This window comes from Pristis pectinata, chromosome 8 (genome assembly GCF_009764475.1).
Source record: "Pristis pectinata isolate sPriPec2 chromosome 8, sPriPec2.1.pri, whole genome shotgun sequence".
Taxonomy (NCBI): Eukaryota; Metazoa; Chordata; class Chondrichthyes; order Rhinopristiformes; family Pristidae; genus Pristis; species Pristis pectinata.
Window position 1 is genome coordinate 87336250 of NC_067412.1, and position 22428 is coordinate 87358677.

The 22428-nt window shown below is 42.0% G+C and overlaps 1 protein-coding gene across 2 annotated transcripts in view; it reads right to left on the reverse strand.

Annotated features, from left to right (window-relative positions):
* Positions 1-22428, reverse strand: part of LOC127573054 (monocarboxylate transporter 8-like) — an 81849-nt gene that overhangs the window by 38740 nt on the left and 20681 nt on the right. For both annotated transcript variants that reach the window (XM_052020853.1, XM_052020852.1), the window contains exon 2: positions 19285-19429. In XM_052020853.1, coding sequence (XP_051876813.1) covers positions 19285-19429 — 145 coding nt within the window. The remainder of the gene's footprint in view (positions 1-19284; positions 19430-22428) is intronic.

Below are 22428 nucleotides of genomic sequence, written 5' to 3' on the forward strand. Positions count from 1 at the left end.
TGATGCCTCAGGAAGGCGACATCCATCGTTAAGGACCCCCACCATCTGGGCCATGCTCTCTTCTCATTGCTGCTATCAGGCAGGAGATACAGGAGCCTGAAGACCCACACCTCAAGGTTCAACCACAGCTTTTTCCCCACTGCCATCAGGTTCTTAAACCGACCTGAAAAACCCTAATTCCACCTTGGACTATATTTCCCTCAACTTGCACTAATACTGTTATGTTATTTTTGTTTATTGTGTGGCATAAGCTATGTATAATTTATGTTAACTTTATGTAATTTATATTTGTCACGTTGTGCTGCTGCTTCAAAAAAGCTAATTTTCATGGCGTTTATAACCTGGGTGTATATGCCCATGACAATAAACTTGAACTCCAAGTCTCGGTGAGGAGGAAGTACAGCTAGAAAGCCTTGTCTTCATATGGCAGCCCTCCTCCCACTGTGTGCAGTTGTTAAAGGATTCTGTTGGACTAAGACAAAACTATGCCAACTTAAGGTGGTTGGCAAAGCAACCAGAAGCATCATGACAAAATTTTTTTTAATATATAAACATCCTGCTCACATGATATAGCTGCTCTAATTGAAAAGGATGATGGAAGAAGAAAAATACAGATAACTTTCAACACTTAATTGGATAAAGTAGTTGAAGAGCAAAACATCGGAATATTCAGGGAAGAGTAGGGAAATAGGACTAATTAGTTAGCTCCTTCAAAGAGCCAGAACAAGCACATGCAGCCAAATGAATCATCTGAGTGTGCAGGAAAAGAACTCAGTGAGTATATTTCCCCAGATAAATATCAAACGGCTCTGCACCAAGCATAGATTATCAGAGAAAGTGGATTACGTGAAAGAATGTGACTTGCTGGCACTGTGTCAAGGCTGGACATGATATAATTGCAAAGTTCCCTCTTTTTAGCAAGAAATTGATCCGTATATGATGGGAAAATATTAACAGGGCTCTGGGGAAAGAGCAGGGGACTGGGACTAATTGCACTTCTCTACTGGAGACAGCATAGCATGGTAGAAAAACGTCCTTCTTCTGAGCTATGACATTCTATGGTTTTCACCTAGAAAACAATCACCTCAGTGGGATGTTTCTAGTTCCTTTTTAAAAATGCAAAATGCTGTCCAGAATGCTGGAGGGACACTGAGGGCTCAGGCATGAAACATGTGACCAAACATCAATTACGTCACTGTCCCTGGCACTAGCTCAAACTCACTGACATTTAGTTTACCAGACTGTACTACAATTCCATCTCTGTGACCTACATAAATACATTTCTCCTTTATGTACCTGTCTGGGAGACTGATCACGGCAATGAATTGTAAGCACCAAAATACGATGGGGGCATTTTGAACATTAATCTTAAAAGTGTTTAAACTGGAAATCCCAAAAAAGAATGCAGTCAATCCTTTGTTCAAACTGGCAGTTTGATTTGCTAATCTGAATAGTGTTGATTCGCAAGGCACTGGCCTGGTTACTGCAACCATTAAGTTAAACTGTTGCATAAATGTCAGCCGTAAATGGGACTCTTGAGGCAAGACTCAAGTGGGTGGGATGTCTGTGAAATACACCAGTGCTATTTTGTTTTTAATAATAAAGGGCAACCATTGGGTGCAGTTTCTTGGCAGGTTACTGATAACCTATTAGTGGCAAAAAAAATTCAAGTGAGTTGAGATTAGAGATATCCGTTTACTGGCTGAGAAAATGGACTCTATTTTAGTCCATTTCTCAGGCAATTAGTGGGATCAAAACTTAATCTTGTTAGGCTATATCTTGACTTGAAAGCATCTGGAACACATCTGCCATCTGATTAGCCTTGAACAACATCTCAATATCTGTAGAGTTGTCTTAAGCAAACACTTAGCCCTTGGTATAAGAACATTAATGCATGTATGTGGGCCCTCTGCAAAACTGATCTGTATTGATCAGTCTGGATTCTGGTTTTCCACGGACTGCCGTGGCAAAATCATAAAGAATAAGCTTTTATGGAGCTCATGTGGAGCCAGGAATTGTGGCAGTTAGTGTCCCATGTCCTGAGCAGCACATCGCAATCTCCCCATTCACAAGCCACTACTGGGGAGGTTCCTGGCCTGAATTGGTCCTATTTACACCTGCAGGCTCCTCAATTGTTTATCGGTAATATGCTAATGAAACTCAAGGCCCAGTCTCAAGTGAGCCTCCAGTTTCTGGTTTGGATCTATTGTAATTCTGCACCTAAATACAAATTTGTAACCCGTTGATTTGACACTTCAAATGTTTTGTGAAGCCCACATATCCACTTATAGAATTATAGATCTGAGTAGGCCACAAGCACACTTCATTCTTCTGCTTAATCTATTCCAATAGAAATATTGTTCTATGGTCAACCCTCTAGGGTTGTCATGGAGACCACAGGATGTAATGAGTTATCTCCAGAACACTGTGATGAGCAGCCCAAGAGAAAAATCACATGAACAATAAAAAGAAATCTAAAGATATTGGACTGGCAATTAAAGCTGTTTGGCATCTAATTACAAAATGAAGAATCCATTCACTATTCAATTAAGTTGGGAAGGCAGTGTACCACGATTGTGGGCAGGTTAAGTAACCAGTAATGGGCTCGAAGCAGTTAGAGGCCGAGATCAGATGTTGACATTCAGTAAGGTGTCCAAACCAGAGCCAGTAATGCTGGTGTTTGATGTTTAAGAAAATGTATAAGGAAGGAAATTTCATGTTTGAAGTAAAAAGAGAATGATATATGTTTGAATATGAAATAAGCATTGAAGTATAAAAGACAGGTCAGCAGACCATCTGTGACCCTGACCAGTGCTAACATAAGAACCTATCTGAAATTTTAACCTGTCTTTAAATCAAAACTGCTTGGTGTACCTTGCTAACAATGCACATTACATGTTTAGGCTGGCAGCCACAGGGATTACAGGTAGAGTGAAGGAAAATGTAAATGAGGGGAACTAGCAATTTAATGGGAACTGCACCATAACTGGCTCATGAGAAGATGGCCTAACTTGTACAAAAATCGAGCTACCAATGATGTATTGCACAAAAGACCATTTCACAGAAATGGTTTGTGAAGAGCCACAGCAATTTAGTGCACACTTTATGAAGTAGTATGCAGAATGTTAAAGCTCTTTGTTTCTGCTGATCACCTTTAACACCAGTAACTTTTAGTGTCAGAGCCATGGAGCACAGAAACAGGTTCTTTGTCCAACCAAGTCCGCACCAACCATCAAGTGCTAATCCCTTTTCATTATTCTAATATTTCCATCAACTCCTTCTAGATTCTACCACTCACCTACAAATAGAGGCAACTTGCAATGGCCACTTAACCTCCAGCCCACAGTGCAAAGCAGACCCAACCTCTCACACTTGTCCTCCATTCTACACCTTGCTGTCTAGTAAAATCTCAGCAGATCCCTTGTGCCCCCTTTCCATTGCTTCTATCTCACCCAAGTGTCAGCTCCTGGAATATGGTCATATTCCAAGACTAGCAGCACAAGGACAAAATTCTTTCCCGACTTTGAATGGCAGGTTCAGTTGTACAGCAGGCAATACAGGAGGTTAAATAATTAAATGTGCTTGCATCAGCACACGGCACTTGTATTGTATCAGTTTCTCTTTATATTGCGTCCAAGATATTAGTGCAAGTGAAAAGCAAATCTGGAGAACACAAAGTAGGAAATGTCCCCACCTCATCTAAAAGATCTGTGCAGTTTAAACAGTTAAACTTACTCAGTATCCATGTAAATTTTAAGGCAGCAATAAAAATAAAAGAACAGATTTATTTTAAGAGGCAAAGTGAATTCCAAACCTTCCTGGTAACCAGGAGTTAAAACTCTACAAAGAACCTTAGAAAAACAAAATAGGTCAGTGAAGTGGTTTATAGTCTGAGGTACAGTGTGCGCAAGAGGCCTGCTTGGGGGAGGGGGGGGGGGGTGGGGAGGGGGGGGGGGGGGGGAAGAGAAAGAAAAGCTTAAATCTCCTGCTGGCTGCTAACCTAGAGTATTTTGTTTACACAGCTAATGAATGTGTTGCTACATCAGCTACATTCATTATTGAGGCAATAGTGAAATAAAACTTTGTACTGCAGTTAAAAGAAGAGGCCCTTCCACTGTACTAGATCACAGTGCAGTCTGTCAAGTGTAAGGTTACTGTTTTATGGAATCAAGTGATGAGCCTGTACATCAACCATGTTGACATTGGAGGGATGTGAATATGAGGTCTGCAGGGCACTGATAGTTGTCATAGAATTTTAGACATGTACTGTGAGACCAAGCAAGGTGCTGAACTTGACAGGTCTGAAAAGGAAAGGGTGAGTTAGGGGGGTCCACTGCACACATGCTCAGAGGCAGTGGAAGCAGATATCCAATGGCAGGAGCCAAGCCTTGAGGATTTGGCTACAAGGTCACAAGAATCAGTTGTCAAGGTCAGTGAGTCAGTGTGGATGGAAGTCAGAAACAGGAAGGGAGTGATCACTCTATTGGGAGTATTCTACTGACCCCCACCAACACCCTCCCACCCCCCAATAGCAGCAGAGATGCTGAGGAGCAGATTGGGAGGCAGATTTCTGAGGTGCAAAAATAACAGGGTTGTTGTCATGGGTGATTTCAACTTCCCTAATATTGATTGGCACCTCCTTAGAGTAAAGGGGATAGATGGGGCAGAGTTTGCTCAGTGTACACAGGAAGGATTCCTGACACGGTATGTGGATAGGCCGACTAGAGGAGAGGCCATACTGGATCTGGTACTAGGCAATGAGCCTGATCAAGTTTCAGATCTCTCGGTGGGAGACCATTTTGGTGACAGTGACCATAACCTTTACCGTAGCCTTGGAGGGGGATAGGAGCAGACGATATGGGAAAGCATTTAATTGGGAGAGAGGGAATTATGATGCTATTAGGCAGGAACTTGGGAGCATAAATTGGGAACAGATGTTCTTGGGGAATTGCACAATGGAAATGTGGAGGTTGTTTAGGGAGTACTTGCATGGGGTTCTGGACAGGTTTGTCCCATTGAGGCAGGGTAAGGATGGTAGAGTGAAGGAACCATGGTTGACAAGAGACATAGAATATCTTATCAAGAGGAAGAAAGAAGCTTACCCAAGGTTTAGAAAGCATGGATCAGACAGGGCTCTGGAGAGTTATAAAGTAGCCAGGAGGGAGCTTAAGAATGGACTTGGGAGAGCTAGAAGGGGGCATGAGAAGGCCTTGGTGAGTAGGATTAAGGAAAACCCCAAGGCTTTCTACACGTGAAGAATAGGAGGATGATGAGAGTGAGGGTAGGGTCGATCAAGGATAAAAGAGGAAACATGTGTTTGGAGTTGGAAGAGGTAGGGGAGGTCCTTAATGAATACTTTGCTTCAGTATTCACCAGTGGGAGAGACCTTGACATTTGTGAGCATGGCGTACAACAGGCTGATAGGTTAGGTCATGTCGATGTGAGGAAAGAGAATGTGCTGGAACTCTTGAAAAACATTAGGATAGATAAGTCATTGGGGCTGGGTGGGATATATCCAAGGTTATTATGGGAAGTGAGGGAAGAGATTTCTGCACCTTTGGTGATGATCTTTGCATCCTCATTAGCCACAGGAGTAGTGCCAGATGATTGGAGGGTGGCAAATGTTGTTCCTTTGTTTAAGAAAGGGAGTAAGGATAACCCTGGGAATTACAGACGAGTTAGTCTTAATTCAGTGGTGGGCAAATTATTGGAGAAGATTCTTAGAGGCAGAATTTATGGGCATTTGGAGAAGCATAGTCTGATTAGGGACAGTCAGCATGGCTTTGAGAGGGGCAGGTAGTGCCTCACGAGCCTGATTGAATTCTTTGAGGCTGTGACAAAGCACATTGATGAAGGTGGAGCAGTGGATGTGGTGTACATGGATTTTAGTATAAAGTTCCTCATAGAAGGCTCATTCAGAAAGTCAGGAGGCATGGGATCCAGGGAAGCTTGGCTGTGTGGATTCAGAATTGGCTATAGAAGACAGAGGGTGCTGGTAGATGAAGCATATTCTGACTGAAGGTCGGTGACCAGTGGTGTTCCACAGGGATCTGTTCTGGCACCCCTGCTCTGTGATTTTTATAAATGACTTGGATGAGGATGTGGAAGGGTTGGTTAGTAAGTTTGCAGATGACACGAAGGTTAGTGGTGTTGTGGATAGTGTAGAAGGTTGCTGTCGATTACAACAGGACATTGATGGGATGCAGAACTGGGCTAAGAAGTGGCAGATGGCATTCAACCCAGAAAAGTGTGAAGTGATACACTTTGGAAGATTGAATTTGAAGGCAGAATGCAAGGTTAATGGCAGGACTTTTAGCAGTGTGGAGGAACAGAAGGATCTTGGGGTCCACGTCCATAGATCCCTCAAGGTTGCTGCATGGATTGATGGGGTTAAAAAGATGTATGGTGTGTTGGCCTTCATTAGTCAGGGTATTGAGTTCAAGAGCCGCGAAGTAATGTTGCAGCTCTATAGAACTGTAGTTGGACCACACTTAGAGTACTGTGTTCAGTTCTGGTCGCCTCATTATAGGAAGGATGTGGAAGCTTTAGAGAGAGTGCAGAGGAGATTTACCAGGATGCTGCCTGGATTGGAGAGCATGTCTTATGAGGATAGGTTGAGTGAGCTAGGGCTTTTTTCTTTGGAGCGGAGGAGGATGAGAGGTGACTTGATAGAGGTGTACAAGATGATAAGAGGCATAGATTGAATGGACAGTCAGACTTTTTCCCAGGGTGAAAATGGCTAACACGTGGGAGCATAATTTTAAGGTGATTGGAGGAAGGTATGGGGGGGGGGGGGGGGATGTCAGAGGCAAGTTTTTTTTAAATATATACACACACAGAGTGGCAGGTGCGTGGAACGCACTGCCAGCAGAGGTTGTAGAGGCAGATACATTAGGGATATTTAAAAGACTCTTAGACAGACACATGGATGACAGAGAAATGGAGGGCTATGTGGGAGGGAAGGGTTAGATAGATCTTAGAGCAGGATAAAATGTCAGCACAACATCGTGGGCCGAAGGGCCTGTACTGTGCTGTAATGTTCTATGTTCTTAACCTGTCACAACAAGAATCAGCTGGAAGTGGACAGGTGTCCCTGCACAAACTAACCCCATAGAGATGGTGCTGGTCATTGTTGTGAAGTCTCCTGACCATTAACAGGGCTGAGCCTGCAGTCTCATCAAACCTAACACTGCTGCTCACCTCCCACCACTCCTCCTGCCTGCACAGTCGTCTGATTTACAAGCTGCTGGAGCCATGCCTTTCAAAAATGAAGATGGTTATGATGATTGGAGGTCGATCATCTCAGTTCCAAGACATCACTGTGGGAGCTCCTTGGGGCAGAGTGCCAAACCTAGCGATATTCAGCTGCTTCATCAATGGCCTTCTGTTCATCATTGACAGATGCGCGATTGTTTGCTGATGATTGTACAATATTCATTTCCATTCAGAATACCTCAGATAATGAAGCGGTCCCTGCCTGGATGCAATAAGGCTTGCCCGACTTTCAGCCATGGACCAAGAAGTGATTAGTAACACCACAGGTGCCAGGCAATGACCAGTTCTACTAAGAGTCTATCCACCTACCATCACAGTATCACCATCGCTAAGTCCCCCATCATCAACACCCCGCAGGAATCTCACCCATCTAATACACAAAGTGGTTACACAAGCAAGTCAGAAGCTGGAATAAAATGCAGCCCCAGCATTGTGTCAAAAAGTACATGGACCACAGTGATTCAAAGTGGTCCAACACCACCCTCTAAGGGAAATCAACCCCTGCTAACAGCTGGAGGATATAACCAAGAGAAAGAAAATTCTTCAAAGGAATGTACAAAGAACTTGGCATTTGAGTAATTAGAGTAAATAGGCTGGTCAGTCAGCTTGTTCACTGATGTGCTGGATTCAACTGCTTCCTTTTGCATGTAGTCTTGTTTTAGAGAACTGAATAAGTGACTTTTTTTTATTGTTCCTGCCTCTGGTTTAAATGTACCAAATGATCTCAAAGGTGAATTCTTTCATTTGAAAAACGACAGATTTCTTTTTACCATACTCCAATTCATTCTCACATTTATGGAGACTTCTTTGCTCTTAAATATCTCAAGTGTTAATGCAAATTACATGGAATGTGGGAAGGGTATGTATTTGAAATTTGTTCTTAACCAAGGGTAGAATCTGTCTTTGGTTGCCCAGATGAAAAGTTCGTAAGTTGAAAATCAGTCAACAGATTCTTTTGACAGTTCAACTGTGAACAGTAATATGCATCAAGATGCAACTTATGAGGTACCATGAGAAGAAAATCATCCCCTGACATCAGCACATGGATGTATATTGAACACAGCTCCCAACATTCACTTTTGCGAATGTGAATTGACTTGTGTGGAATCATAGTTCAGAAGCAGAATATGTTGTGCAGCTGCTGCAAAACAGAGTTTACTTGAATCTAACAAAATGTACTTGTTAAACTGGAAAAGCACAACATTATTTTTTGAAAAGAGTTATTTTTGTATTATGAAAACTTCAGTGTCTCCTCATCACTCAAGTCAAATCATCATTTAAATTTGCATCAAGAGCAAAAGGAAAAAAAATGTTCTTGCGCAATGTTTTAAATGTGGTTGGTGCACACAATCAACATTTACTACAATCTCCCTTTGGCGATTTTGATGGTAATTACACAAACTGGACAACAGCCACTAGATGGTACAGGGAGGTATAATGAAAAAAAATCTCCATGGGTTCAGTTTATTTTAGCCAAAAGAGTAGACTATTGCTTCTTATTTTAAAAACTTTGCCCCCTTGCCACCCACATATACCAATTCCTATGGTTTAATGGGTCATCATCACCAATCCTTTAAGTCGCATTCTCGATCCAATCAATTAGATGTGCCTTTACCTGTTCCATGTCTAGTTCATCAACAGGTGGGCTATGAGGCTCAATCCTCAAACCTTTGCCCTTGTGCTTCAGATCCCTGGTGTCAGCTTCCTCAGTTTCAGCCAGTACAGGGATTAGCAGTCAAATTACCATAATTCATACCACAAACTACCAACCATTTCATCAAATAGCAAATGCATAATGAATAACAGCAACAAGCTATTAATTAGCAATACTTAGCGGCCTAACTATGCCATCTTAGAAAACAAAAATAATATAATCATATTTGTTGCAGTAAGCTTCAGTGTGAACTGGTTCGGAATCAAGATCCTGAATTGTATTGCGCATGTCAATTTGCTGATGACCTACTGAAAGAGTCTCTTTCATACCACCACCACTCCAGGGTCTGCTAAATCTTCCTGAAGGTCTTTTGCAGTCATATGGGGGTTTTGATTTGCCTTTCTAGCAATCCTACGAGCAGTTCTCTCGGAAAGTTTTCTTGGTCTTCCAGACCTCAACTTGACCTCCATCGTTCCTGTTAACTGCCATTTCTTAATTACATTACAAACTGAGGAAACAGCTACCTGAAAACGCTTTGCTATCTTCTTATAGAACTTCTCCTGCTTTGTGGGCATCATTTATTTTAATTTTAAGAGTGCTAGGCAGCTGCTTAGAGGAGCCCATGGCTGCTGATTGTTGGGACAAGGTTTGAGGAGTCAGGGTATTTATAGAGCTTTGAAATTTGCATCACCTGGCCTTTCCTAACGATGACTGTGAACAAGCCATAGCCCTAACGAGCTAATGAAGGTCTGAGAACTTGGTAAAAGTTATCTGAGAGCTCAAATCTCTTGGGGTGCCCAAACTTTTGCAATGGTGCTCCTTTCCTTTTTTCACTCTAAGATTGTACAAAACAAAAATAATACACTAATCTTGCTTAAAATGTTGAAAAGAATGTTTCATCTTTAACTTTATGACTTTTGGAGATCAATTCATCTTCTACTCACTTAACTATTCACAGTAACAGAAATTTTGACCAGGGGTGCCCAAACTTTTGCATGCCACTGTATATATATAGTTATGAATAAAGTTTATTTTTAAATTAATAAAAAACTACAGAGGGGTTTCCCTCCTGTATGCCACAGGGAAAGTCATCACTTGGGGTCCTCTTCAACTGCCTTCTCGGTGGTCAGACAGCTGCTCCCCAAACTGCAGTGTAGATTCTGTCCGTCTCAAAGCACAGTGGACAGGGTTTTACTGCCCAACAAGAAAAATGCAGGGAGCAGCTGGAACCACTGTTCGAGGTCATTTTTGACCTCAGGAAAGCCTTTGGCTCCATCAACCAGGTAGGAATGGTGAAGCATTCTTTTGAAATTCAGCTGCCCACAGAAATTCCTCTCCACCTTACATTTGCTTAATTAAGGCATGCAAGTCACAATCCTAACCAACAGGGCTACAACCAATCCAATCTCAGTGCAGACTGGCTGGCTGTGTCATTGCTCGAACTCTTTCCTCGAGCTTTCTCACCAGAAAATTGCACCTCACCTCTTGCAGGAGTGAATCTATTCTTCAGATCTAGTGGGAAAGTGTTCAACCTACAGCAATTACACTCCAGGACCAGGATCACCCAGACATCAGTAGTTGAGCAGTGGTACACAGGCAATGGTTGTGTTTGTGTGATATTGGAGGTTGAAATCCAAGTCATCATCAACTCGTTCACTGAGCCATCAATAAGAATGGACATTGCCATCAACATCTGTATGACCTTTACTAGTCTCATCATGCTGTGCAACACTGCCTTCCAACAATAAAGGTTCTTGGCACGACAATGGAAAATGTGGACCACTTGTCATATCTTGGGAGCCCCTCTCACTGAAGGCAGGCATTGTTGATGAAATTTACCACTGCTTTCAATGCACCAAAACAGCGAGATCCATTCCCTACTGAAGTCCAGGTCTGCGGCAATCAAATTGGGTGACCCTGTCCTACACAGGAACTAGAGGTACAACCTTTGTAAAGCTATCAGGGATGCCAAGAGACAATACCAGACCAAAATAGAGTCCCAGACCAGCCGTCAGGGCTTATATGCTATAACAGGCTACAAAACAATATTGGGCAGTATTGTTGATAACAACACATCCATCCTCGATGAGGTCAATGAATTCTAGGCATGTTTTGAACAGAAGGGCAATAAGATATCACAACCTGCCCCAACAGTCTCCAACGCACCTGTACCCACAGTCAGCATTGCAGACATCAGATCAGCCTTCCTGAGAGTGAACCAGTGGAAAGTGTTTGGCCTGGATGGAGTCCGCGGCCAATGTCCTCAGATCCTGTGTAGATCAGCTGGCAGGAATATTCGCAGATATCTTTAACCTCTCCCTACCCCAATCTGAAGTTCCCACCTACTTTAAGACCACTATCATTTCAGTGCTAAAGAAAAATAAGGTAACGTGCCTTAATGACTACCGCCTAGTGGCTCTGACATCCACCATCACTGAATGCTTCAAAAGCCGGTCATGGCACACATCAACCCCAGCATCCCAAACAACCCTGACCAACTGCAATTCACCTACCACTAAAACAGGTCCACGGTAGGTGCCATCTCCCTGGCCCTATACTCATTTCTGGATCATCTGGACAGTAAAGAAACCTGTGTTAGACTCCTATTTATTGAATATAACTCTGCCTTCAAATCCATATTCCAAACAAATTCATCTCCAAGCTCCTAGACCTGAGACTCAACACCTCCCTTTGCAACTGGATCCTTGACTTCCTGACCAATCCTGACAATCAGTAAGGATAGGCAGCAACACCTCTGCCACGATTATCCTCACTGGTGCCCTGCAAGGCTGTGTCCTCAGCCCACTACTCTACTCCCTATACACTCATGACTGTGTGGCCAGATTCTGCTTCAACTCCATGTATAACTTTACAGATAACACCACCATAGTGAGCCAAATCTCAAACAATGATGAGACAGAGTACAGGAAGGAGATAGAGAGCCTAGTGACATGGTGTCAAGACAACAACCTTTCCCTCAATATCAGCAAAACAAAAGAGCAGGTCATTGGCTTCAGGAAGCAGGATGGAGTATGCGCCCTGGCCAAGAAAGCTCACCAGCGCCTCTACTTCCTCAGAAGGCCAAGGAAATTTGGCATGTCCCCTGATGCTCCATAGAAAACATTCTATATGGATGCATCACAGCTTGGTATGGCAACTGCTCTGCCCAAGATGGCAAGAAATTGCAGTGAGTTGTGAACAATCCGGTCTATCACAAAAACCAGCCTCCCCACTATTGACTCTGTCTACACTTCCCACTACTTTGGGAAAGCAGCCAACATAATCAAAAGACCCCTCCCACCCTAGACGTTCTCTCTTCTCCCCCCCTTTCATCAGGCAGAAGATACAAAAGCTTGAAAACACACACCACCAGGTTCAAGTACAGCTTCTATCTTGCTGTTACAAGATTCTTGAATGGACTTCTTGTATGATAGAGATGAACTCTTGATCTACCTTGTTATGGCCCTTGTACCTTGTCAACATGCCCTGCACTTTCTCTGTATCTGTAACACTATATTTTGCATTTTGTTATTGCTCTTCTCTTTGTACTACCTCAATATTGTGAAATGATCTGTCTGGATGGAATGCAAAACAAAGGTTATCACTGTATCTTGGTACCTGTGACAATTACTACAAATTAGTACCTTTTATTGATTTGATGATCCACACCCCAGACTTGGAGCAAAACTCAGCCTACCAGGCTGCAGTGATCACTGGCACCTTTCATGCTTTAGAAACGTGAACTACCTACTGCAGACATCTCAAGGCACTGGAGAGATACTTCCAATCCTGCCTCTGCAAAATTCTCCAGTTCATTGAAAGGTTAAGTGAACCAACATCAGTATGTTCTCCTAGGCCAACATCCATAGCATTGAGGTCACAGCTACAGTCATCAACTCCATTAGGCAGACCATGTCCCCTGCATGCCTGACACAAGGTTACTGAAATACTCTATTCAGAGCTTTGTTACAGGAAGAGATTATCTGGCAGACAGGGAAAATTACTCAAGGATGTGCTTAAAGATTCATAGAAACATAGAAAAACCTACAGCACAATTCAGGCCCTTTGGCCCACAAAGCTGTGCCGAACATGTCCCTACCCTAGAAATTACTAGGCTTACCCATAGCCCTCTATTTTTCTCAGATCCATGTACCTATCCAACAGTCTCTTAAAAGACCCTATCGCATCCACCTCCACCACCGTTGCCGGCAGCCCATTTCACACACTCACCACTCTCTGAGTAAAAAGCTTACCCAACATTTCCTCTATACCTACTCCCCAGCACCTTAAACATATGTCCTCTTGTGGCCACCATTTCAGCCCTGGGGAAAAGCCTCTGACTATCCACCCGATCAATGCCTCTCATCATCTTATATACCTCTATCAGGTCCCCCCCACATCCTTCTTCGCTCCAAGGAGAATAGGCCGAGTTCCCTCAACCTGTTTTCATAAGGCATGCTCCGCATTCCAGGCAGCATCCTTGTAAATCTCCTCTGCACCCTTTCTATGGCTTCCACATCCTTCCTGTAGTGAGGCGACCAGAACTGAGCACATTACTTCAAGTGGGGTCTGACCAGGGACCTATATAGCTGCAACAATACCTCCCGGCTCCTAAATTCAATTCCACGATTGATGAAGGACAATACACCATATGCCTTCCTAACCACACAGTCAACCTGCACAGCCGCTTTGAGCGTCCTATGGACTTGGACCCCAAGATCCCTCTGACCCTCCACAATGCCAAGAGTCCTACCATTAAGACTATATCCTGCCATCATATTTGACCTACCAAAATGAACCACTTCACACTTATCTGGGTTGAACTGCATCTGCCACTTCTCAGCCCAACTTTGCATCCCATCTATGTCCCGCTGTAACCTCTGACAGCCCTCTATACTATCCACAACACACCCAACCTTTGTGTCATCCGCAAACTTACTAACCCACCCCTCCACTTCCTCATCCAGGTCATTTATAAAAATCACAAAGAGTTAGAGTCCCAGAACAGATCCCTGAGGTACACCACTGGTCACCGACCTCCATTGAGAATATGACCCTTCAACAACCACTCTTTGCCTTCTGTGGGCCAGCCAGTTCCGGATCCACATTGCAATGTCCCCTTGGATCCCATGTCTCCTTACTTTCTCAATAAGCCTTGCATGGGGTACCTTATTCCTTGAAGAAATGCAACCTCTCCTCTGATTCTTGGGAATCCCTGGCACATGACTGCTCAAAGTGGAGAAGGAATGAAAACCTTGAGTCCATGCTATAGAAACCAGCATGAGCAGCGCAAAGAGTACACCACCTTACTAGCTATTCTCTCACCTACTCCCATCTGGCACTTCTGTTGAAGTGTCTATGCTTCCCACTTTGGCAACATAAATCACTTCTGAATCACAGAATCAGAGTGGAAGGAAGAGTGGAACCTCGATCCCAAGAGAAAGAAAAAGAAAAAGGCAGAAGTGATCATCACTGCAATCAATATGCGTCATTGTATTTACTTGCTCAAACTCACCACTCAAACTGAAATTCCCTTCCCCAACCGTCACCCATTCCCTACCTCTCCAGCCACAATTGGGAACCAAAAGAAAAGCATCAAGAATCAAGAGGCAATCAGATTTTATATTGGATGCAGAGTAGTGTGGGCCAGTGGCCAAGAGAAAATGCTGATAAGAGAGAGGTCTTTTGATAATTTTCAGTAAAACCAAAGACAAGTCAACCAAAAGGCTCAACACACATGATATGCCAATTATAAATGTTTCGAGACTGAATTAAGATTAAATTACACAGAGTGGAATGTGTATTGTCTGAATTGTCTGAAATAGAGTAACTACTATGCACTTCTGATCTTATCACAATGTGTTTCAATTCATCTTCACACAACTGGGGAAGTGCATCTGAGTCACACAGTAGCTCAGACCAGATCATTTCATTTTACTCCATCTGTGGATTACGAGGATTCAATTAGATCATAGACAGACCAGACACACCCTAAACATTCATTCAGTGCTCAGACCAGCCCCATTGTACCAGGTAGAATTTATAGTAAAGCTTTTCTTTGAATTGGCCCTGGCTTCTCTTTCAGACATCCCGGACTGCTATGTAAATGCACACACAGAATTTACAGCACAGAACAATGGCCTTCATGTTGCTATGGAAAGAGCATACAAGACTCAGCAGGATTGCTGGGCATCTCTCTTTTCTAGGAATGCAAATAAGCCAGTCTGATTCTTTCAAATTACGCAGTGGCAAAGCCATTACAGCTGGAAGCAAGCAGAAATCCCATTAGGTTACACATCATACAGAGTTTACTGCAGGAAATTACCAACACAAACAAATCACTGGTCCAAACACCAACTGTGTAGGTCACAGAAAAGTTGGATATGGAACCAACTGTACAAGAACTAAGCAAGGCAAACAGTTCTCTATTATGTGGCAAAGCTTCTGGAAAAGATGGTCTTCCAGCAGAAATCCTTAAATCTGGGAATGAAAATTGACCATGTCTGTCAATTGCTACTTAAATGCTGGAAGGGGTACAAGGTACCACTGGTGTGATGTGGTCATTATTATTATCTAAAAATAAAGGAGACAAGGGAGCTTGTAGCAACCTCAGAGGTATCTCACCATGAAGTGCAGTGAGAAAATCTTTAATAAAGGTCACTTCGATGCATCTACACTGAGATTCATTGTGGTTGGATCCCATCTATATTGAATCGCAGTGTGAATTCAGGGTCGGGAGAGCAACTCGGACACAATGTTCCCTCCGCATCAACTGCAACAGAAATGTAGAGACCAAAGTAGATCATTTTACATTGCTTTTGGGGATTTATCCAAAGCACTCAATGCTATCAATGGAGCTGCTTTATTTGCTGTCCTAGATAAACCAACAGATCGATTAAGTCTTGTATGCTCTTTCTCTGACAACATGAAGGCCACAGTCAGATTGATGGGTTACTTCAGACAGTCTCAAAATGAAGAGTGGCATGAAGCAAGGATATGTTCTTGTCCCTACAGTCTTTAAAAATTTCTCAATATTCCTGATCTGTGCGTTTAAAGACATTCAGGGAAGAGAGCAACTACATAAAAGATGGGAAACTCTTAACCTGCAATGATTCAAGGCAAAGATTAATTAGGAAAGTGCTCAATTCCTGAGGACGCTGTCCTTCTAACCTCGATGAAAACTATTACAGGAAATTAGAGATCGCTTTTCAAGAGCTTGTTTGACTCTTGCTTTCACCATCAGCATAAAGAAAACTTGTTCTAGGGTAGGGAGCTGCACTAAATCCATTAGTCACTCTTTATGTTTGACCACCCAGGTTCCTAAAGTATTCACAACTGTTCACTAGATAAAGAACTTAGTGTTTGTATCAGAAAAGTAACTTAATCAACAAGTTGTTTTTATTGCTGATGTGAAAATGATAATCCTGCATATTTTTTATTTAAAAATACAAAAGTCTGTGATTTATCAGGTCCCAAGGTAAAATACATGTTTGAAGAGGCAAACTAAAAGAGCATAAAATAACTATAGCTTGCCAGCTAGTATACACAGCTTGTGTATTTAGCACTCTCGTGTATGGTAGGGAAACACAGGCGACTTATGCACAACAAGGCAAAATATTAACTAGTCTCCATCTGTACTGCTTACACCGCACATTCAATATCAAATGCCAAGATTGAAGAACTCTGCCTTGGTAGCATGAAAGGTATATTTACCAATTGCCACAGCCCTATTCAAACAGAAATTATTGCACTAATTAGGTAATCTGAACTGATTGGCAGGTGGTCATCCACCCAAGGACATGCTACATGGGGAACTATCAAAGGACACAACAACACTACACCACAAATTTCACAACAATGATGAAAGCAAGATATAAAGACATTTGGAATTGATGCTGACTGATGGGAAACCCTGCTAAATGACCCTAACAAGAGCTAACACTGTTTGTGGGAAGTTAGAAAGAGATACTACTTTATACTGCTAGAAGCATGAAGTATGTGCTACCGTGCAGTTGTATTTGCATGGGCTGCTCTCTAATATCACAAAATATAATTAGTGTTTAAATCAGAGAAGTACATGGATCCATTATCCAGCTATACTGGGGCACAGTGGTCAGTTATTAGCAGAGTCCATCAAAATCCTTCATAAATAAAATATTGCCATCATATCCTCATTTCATCTTTTTTGATTTTGTACTAAAATTAAATAACTAAATGATGATTGGAGTTTAACCACTGCACAAGACAAGCTTCAGACAGATGGAAACCCCATTTGTAGAGGTGTCAGTGGTGGTGGTGAGGTCAAAGTTCAGCCTTACAGTTTACATGGGGACATCTTCCAGTATAAATGTGGACATAGAAACTTATAAATGGGAATAGTTGAATACAGGAGACAAGGCTTTCCAGTTACAAAGTACATAAAGACTCAATCATCTGGAGTTTGCAGAATATGGTGAAGCTCCCTGCTGTGTTCCCCCCCACAAAGTGTGTGCTGCAGGTAGCTCACCAGGATAATAGGCATTGAGCTAAATGATGGGTGTGTGAGATTGTCATTACCTTCTAAAAAAAAAGTAGGGGCTAGTGCAAGTTAATTGCAAGCTTTAATTACTGCTCTAGATCGTTGCCCCTGAAAGCCCAACTTTACAAATGTGAAGTCTTATTCCTTCACATTCTAATTGTTGGGGTAGATTTTAAACCAGCACCATTCACCCACTGAAGCCCTTGAGCTCGCATCTTTCACATGCCCAGTTGGTACTCTTTCTGCCAACTAATGTCATGTTCTTGTACAGGGTATGTCTGCGAAGGATGTTTCCCCTTGTTGACAAGTCCAGAACCAGCAGGTCAAAGCCTCAAAACAAAGGGTAGGCCACTTGGGACTGAAACGTGGAGAAATTTCTTCACTTAAAGGGTTGAGGTTCCCTGGAATTCTCTACAATGGAGAGCCACGGAGGCTCAGTCATCAATACATTTTAAGATATTAGGAGAATCAAGGGATATTAGGATAGGGCAGGAAAACGGTGTTGAAGTAGAAGAGCAGTCAATGATCTTGTTGAATGCAGGCTCCAAGCATCCTGCTCCTATTTCCTACATTGTTATGAAATGTGCAGTACACGGGATACACGAATTCCAGGATCCTGTTTTCTCTTGTTGACAGGAGAACATAAAAGCACTAGGAAGCAATACAGCCCCTTAAACTGACTATCTGAATCAATAAGATTGTGGTTGATCTGATAGCTGGCCACAATTCCACCAAGCTGACTTATCCCCATAACTCTCGATTCCCCAATAGTCCATTGGCCAATAAAGACTACAGGTCCATTTCTTATCGAACTGCATCATCTCAAAATCAGTCTAGTGAACTTTCACTACACTGCTGCAAAGGCAAATACCAAAACTGTATACTTGAGTATTTAATTTTAAAAGGAGTTTTATGACTTAATTATTTTATGCTAGCAATGAAATTAGTCTGACACTTCACCAACATTAACAAAATCAGATATAATTTCTTGATTTGTTCAACTCAACTATCTGAGATTAGCAGGATAATAGTATGAAGATGTATTGTCATCTTCATACCATCATCCTGCTAATCTCAGATAGTTGAGTTGAACAAATCAAGTAATTATATCCGCTTTTGCCTTATACTAGCTATCTTCCTTCTACAATCAGTCACGATGCAAGCTCTTGACCCAAACCATTGGTCATCCCTTTCTTTCCATAGACGCTGCTTGACCCGCTGAGTTCCTCCAGCAGTTTGTTTTTTTCTGCTCCAGATTCCAGCACCTGTATCTCTATCTGAAGTTAGCACTTGAAGAGGACAGTAATAGACATACAAAATGTAAGAAATGGGCTCATTATCATAATTGATCCTCATTGAGCAATCAATGCCATTATATCACTACAGGGTTAGCCATGGGTACAAATCAAAAAAATATAAAAGTTATGTATTAAATTACATCCATGCAATTCTTGATAGTTGGTTTTGTGTGCGGTATTCCTGTTGCATGGAGAGTGGCTTGGATTGGGAAACCCTTTCAAAAGTGAGATATTACATGAACAAAATGACATCAACTTAACCTGACCCAAGATGATGGAGGAATTCAGAAAGGAAGAATCTTTGGGATAGAAACATGGTGGATGGAAGACAAAGTGCTATTCATCAGATCTGGTGGACATGACATCAAATGCTGGGCTGAGACAAATCAGAGTAGAAACAATATCAAGGAGCAAACCCCAGCATCCAAGGCACCAGGTATCAACACCAGATGATCAGGCCCCCAAAACAAGAGACAGTTTTATAAAGCATTTAACTCAAGGTGTAAGTGTGTGTGTATATGTCATAAATACCATCTTACTTTGTGAAGGAGCTGGAAAGAAGTCCAATAAATGCCACTGTTGCACCACCCATTGCTGTCTTCCTGCAGCCAAGCCGGTCAGTGAAAATGCTGACTACTGGAGAACAGAAGAAGATCATCCCCATTGAGAGTGCACCAATCCAAGCTGTGTAGAAAATAAAACAGGCTTAATAGGTTTTATGGGATTTAATCACCCCTTCCCACCATTTACTGCACTAATTAATGAAGCCAAACATCATTTCCTTCTTGCACCACCTATTATTCACACCATTTGAAAGGGAGATACGAAATGTTTCCATCAAAGGCTAATTCACAAAACAAAAGGAAGAAGTCATCTTGATTTCAAGTTTAAAATATAATGGCTGCAAGATCTGGGGATAGGAACTGAGGCGATGATTATCATGAAATCAGAACTGTTCAGGATCAAAGATTCCATTAATTTGCAGGTTGATGATACTGAAATGGATGAAAGTTACACAAGTAACAGAAACAGATTGCCTTCAAGTTAACTTTGCTTTACTGATGGAACTACTAAATCTCAAGAGCCTGATGACAACTACTTACGATATCAGAAAAAAAGCATGCCGATTTCAGCTACAGCATTTAAATTATCTTCAGAACATCCTTTTGGACCAGCAATGGACAGCTCCCTGGCTGTCTAGGAATGCAAGATCTTCTAGTCAATTTAAATTGCTACAAAGTCCAGCTCCTATTTATAATCTCTAAAATTTAGATACAATGAAGGGGAATTTCCTCTTGTGTAACTTACCCTAAAAGCAATAGTAGATTCTTTTCATCGATATCACTATATAGTTTTATATTTTGAAAGTGAAAATCAAATAGTTTCATTCTGTAGCACTGAAGCAGGCTTATTGCTAATACACTTTGTTGCACTTAAGATTAGTCATGTTTAGGCAGTTACTGTTCCAAATTTCCGTATTAGATTCAGTACCTAGGCAGTTAAGAAAAGATTGTTACTAAGGAGCATTGGGGAGTGGAGATCAGGGAGAAGGCAGCTCCGTTTCTGTTTAATCAATGTGGTTGCATCTCATATCTTTGTGAGACAAGTTTAGAATTTGGCACTTGTGCAATATTGGACTTTGGGATATAAACAAATTAGTTGAAAACACTCACATCTACCCCACAAAGAAATTCAAGTCCTGAAATGTGAATGGGACCAACTGCACATTTCCCGAATAGCTGCAATTGTCTCTGTTCAACCTAGACTCTCGCATGAATTGTTCAGTTCAATAGGCCAGTAGGGGGGCTCGACTAGCTTTTATCAACTAATTGCACAAAGAGTTTACGACATCTTTGAAAGACTCTGTCTCAACAGGAATTTGATTATGCATTTCTGAAGATCTTGTCAAAGGCCAAGTTATAATGGGCTCTGGCGGTTTTTACTCTCCCAATGCAGTGGCTTTTCTCTTTAAGTGGGGAACAGGTCCACTGTTGAGCCAAATGTTCAACTTCTCTTTAACAAAGTTGCATCTGTTTCAACAAGCTTCCATTTTCATTTCAGACTCCGCAGACCTGAAAATCTTTTGGCCATGATCCCAGTGGGAATGGGGCCCAACCATGCCTTTCAAGGCTAATCCAATCTTGTTGGATTAAGAAAGGAAGTCTGATCTGCTAGCTATGGGTGAAGCTCTGATGCATTAATTGAAATTGCTGTACTTGGCTGTTTCCATACCCAATACTCACCTTTCACTTATGTTCATGTGCACAACGTGCACTCAGAATCTCCCCAATATATATTAATCGGCACTGGTTAAGAACATAAGAAATGGGTTGTATCTCAGTCCCAGCTTTGGCCAAGTAGATTTTTCTTTTAATGTAAATGTTCTACATTAACCAAGTTAAAAGTTAACAGGAAATCACATACCACCCCAGTCAAGATTGGAAGTGCAGGCCCCCACCAAGTTTGAGGACGACAAAGGGGATGCAGTAGAGGATTGAGCTAGATCTATGAAGATCAGAGGAACAGAAAGATAAAGTACTGGAGAAAATAAGTAACAGCACAGGATGTGCACCTTTTGACTTCAACGGAATAGAAATGTAGGAAGCACAAGCCTGTAAGATGTCTTACAAGTTTTCAAGGAATGAAAGAAATTATAGAACAAATCTGACTGCATTAGCACTAATTAAAGAAAAAGACACTGCAAGAAAAAGAGAGGAGTTACATGCTAAAAGCTGAAGGATTGCCTACCTGGCATCAATTGTTTTTGTGTTTCATGCTCAATAATACAACAGGGGCACCTCACTAAATCTAGGAAAAACACTTCAAACTGCACAACCTTGAGCTTCTTTAGAGGGTTCACAAGAAAATGTGCCTGACACACTGGTACTCCTGTGGTAATACCTTTACAGAGTTTCCCACCATCAATTACCATCAACAGGAAATCCAACTGGACACACCGCATGAATACAATAGCTGCAAGATGTGAGAGGACACAGAGGGACATAAATCAGTTAGAAAGCTGGCGGAGTGATGGCAGATGGAATTTAATTCAGACAGGTGTGAAGTAATGCATTTTGGAACATCAAATACCAACAGAACATATGCAGTAAATGACAGGGACTTCAGGAGTGTTGATGTAGAGGGGGACCTTGGGGTGCAAGTTCATAAGAAGGATGTGGTAGCATTATAAAGAGTGCAGAAGAGATTCACCAGGATGTTAACTGGAATGGAGGGCTTTACTTATAAAGGAGAGATTGGATAGGCTGGGTTATTCTCACTGGAATGTGGGAGGCTGAGGGGTGACCATATAGAGAGTTATAAAACTACAAGGTCTTAGAAAGGGTAGATGCTCAGAGTCTTTTTCCTAGGGTGGGTGAGTCTAAAACTAGGGCACATGTTTAAGGTGAGAAGAGAGGAGTTTGAAGATCTTAGGGGCAAGTTTTTCCACGCAGTTTGTGGTGGTTATATGGAACATTTGTACTTGGATAGGACAGGACTTAGAGGGATATGGGCCTACTGCAGGCAAATGGGATAGATGTTGCGGTTGGCATGGACAAATTGGGCCGAAGGACCCATTTCTGTGCTGCACAACTCTATGACTTCATTTGATTGACAAGCCATACAACATATATTCATTCCTTCCATCACCAGTGCATTGTAGCTATCACGTGCACCAACTACAT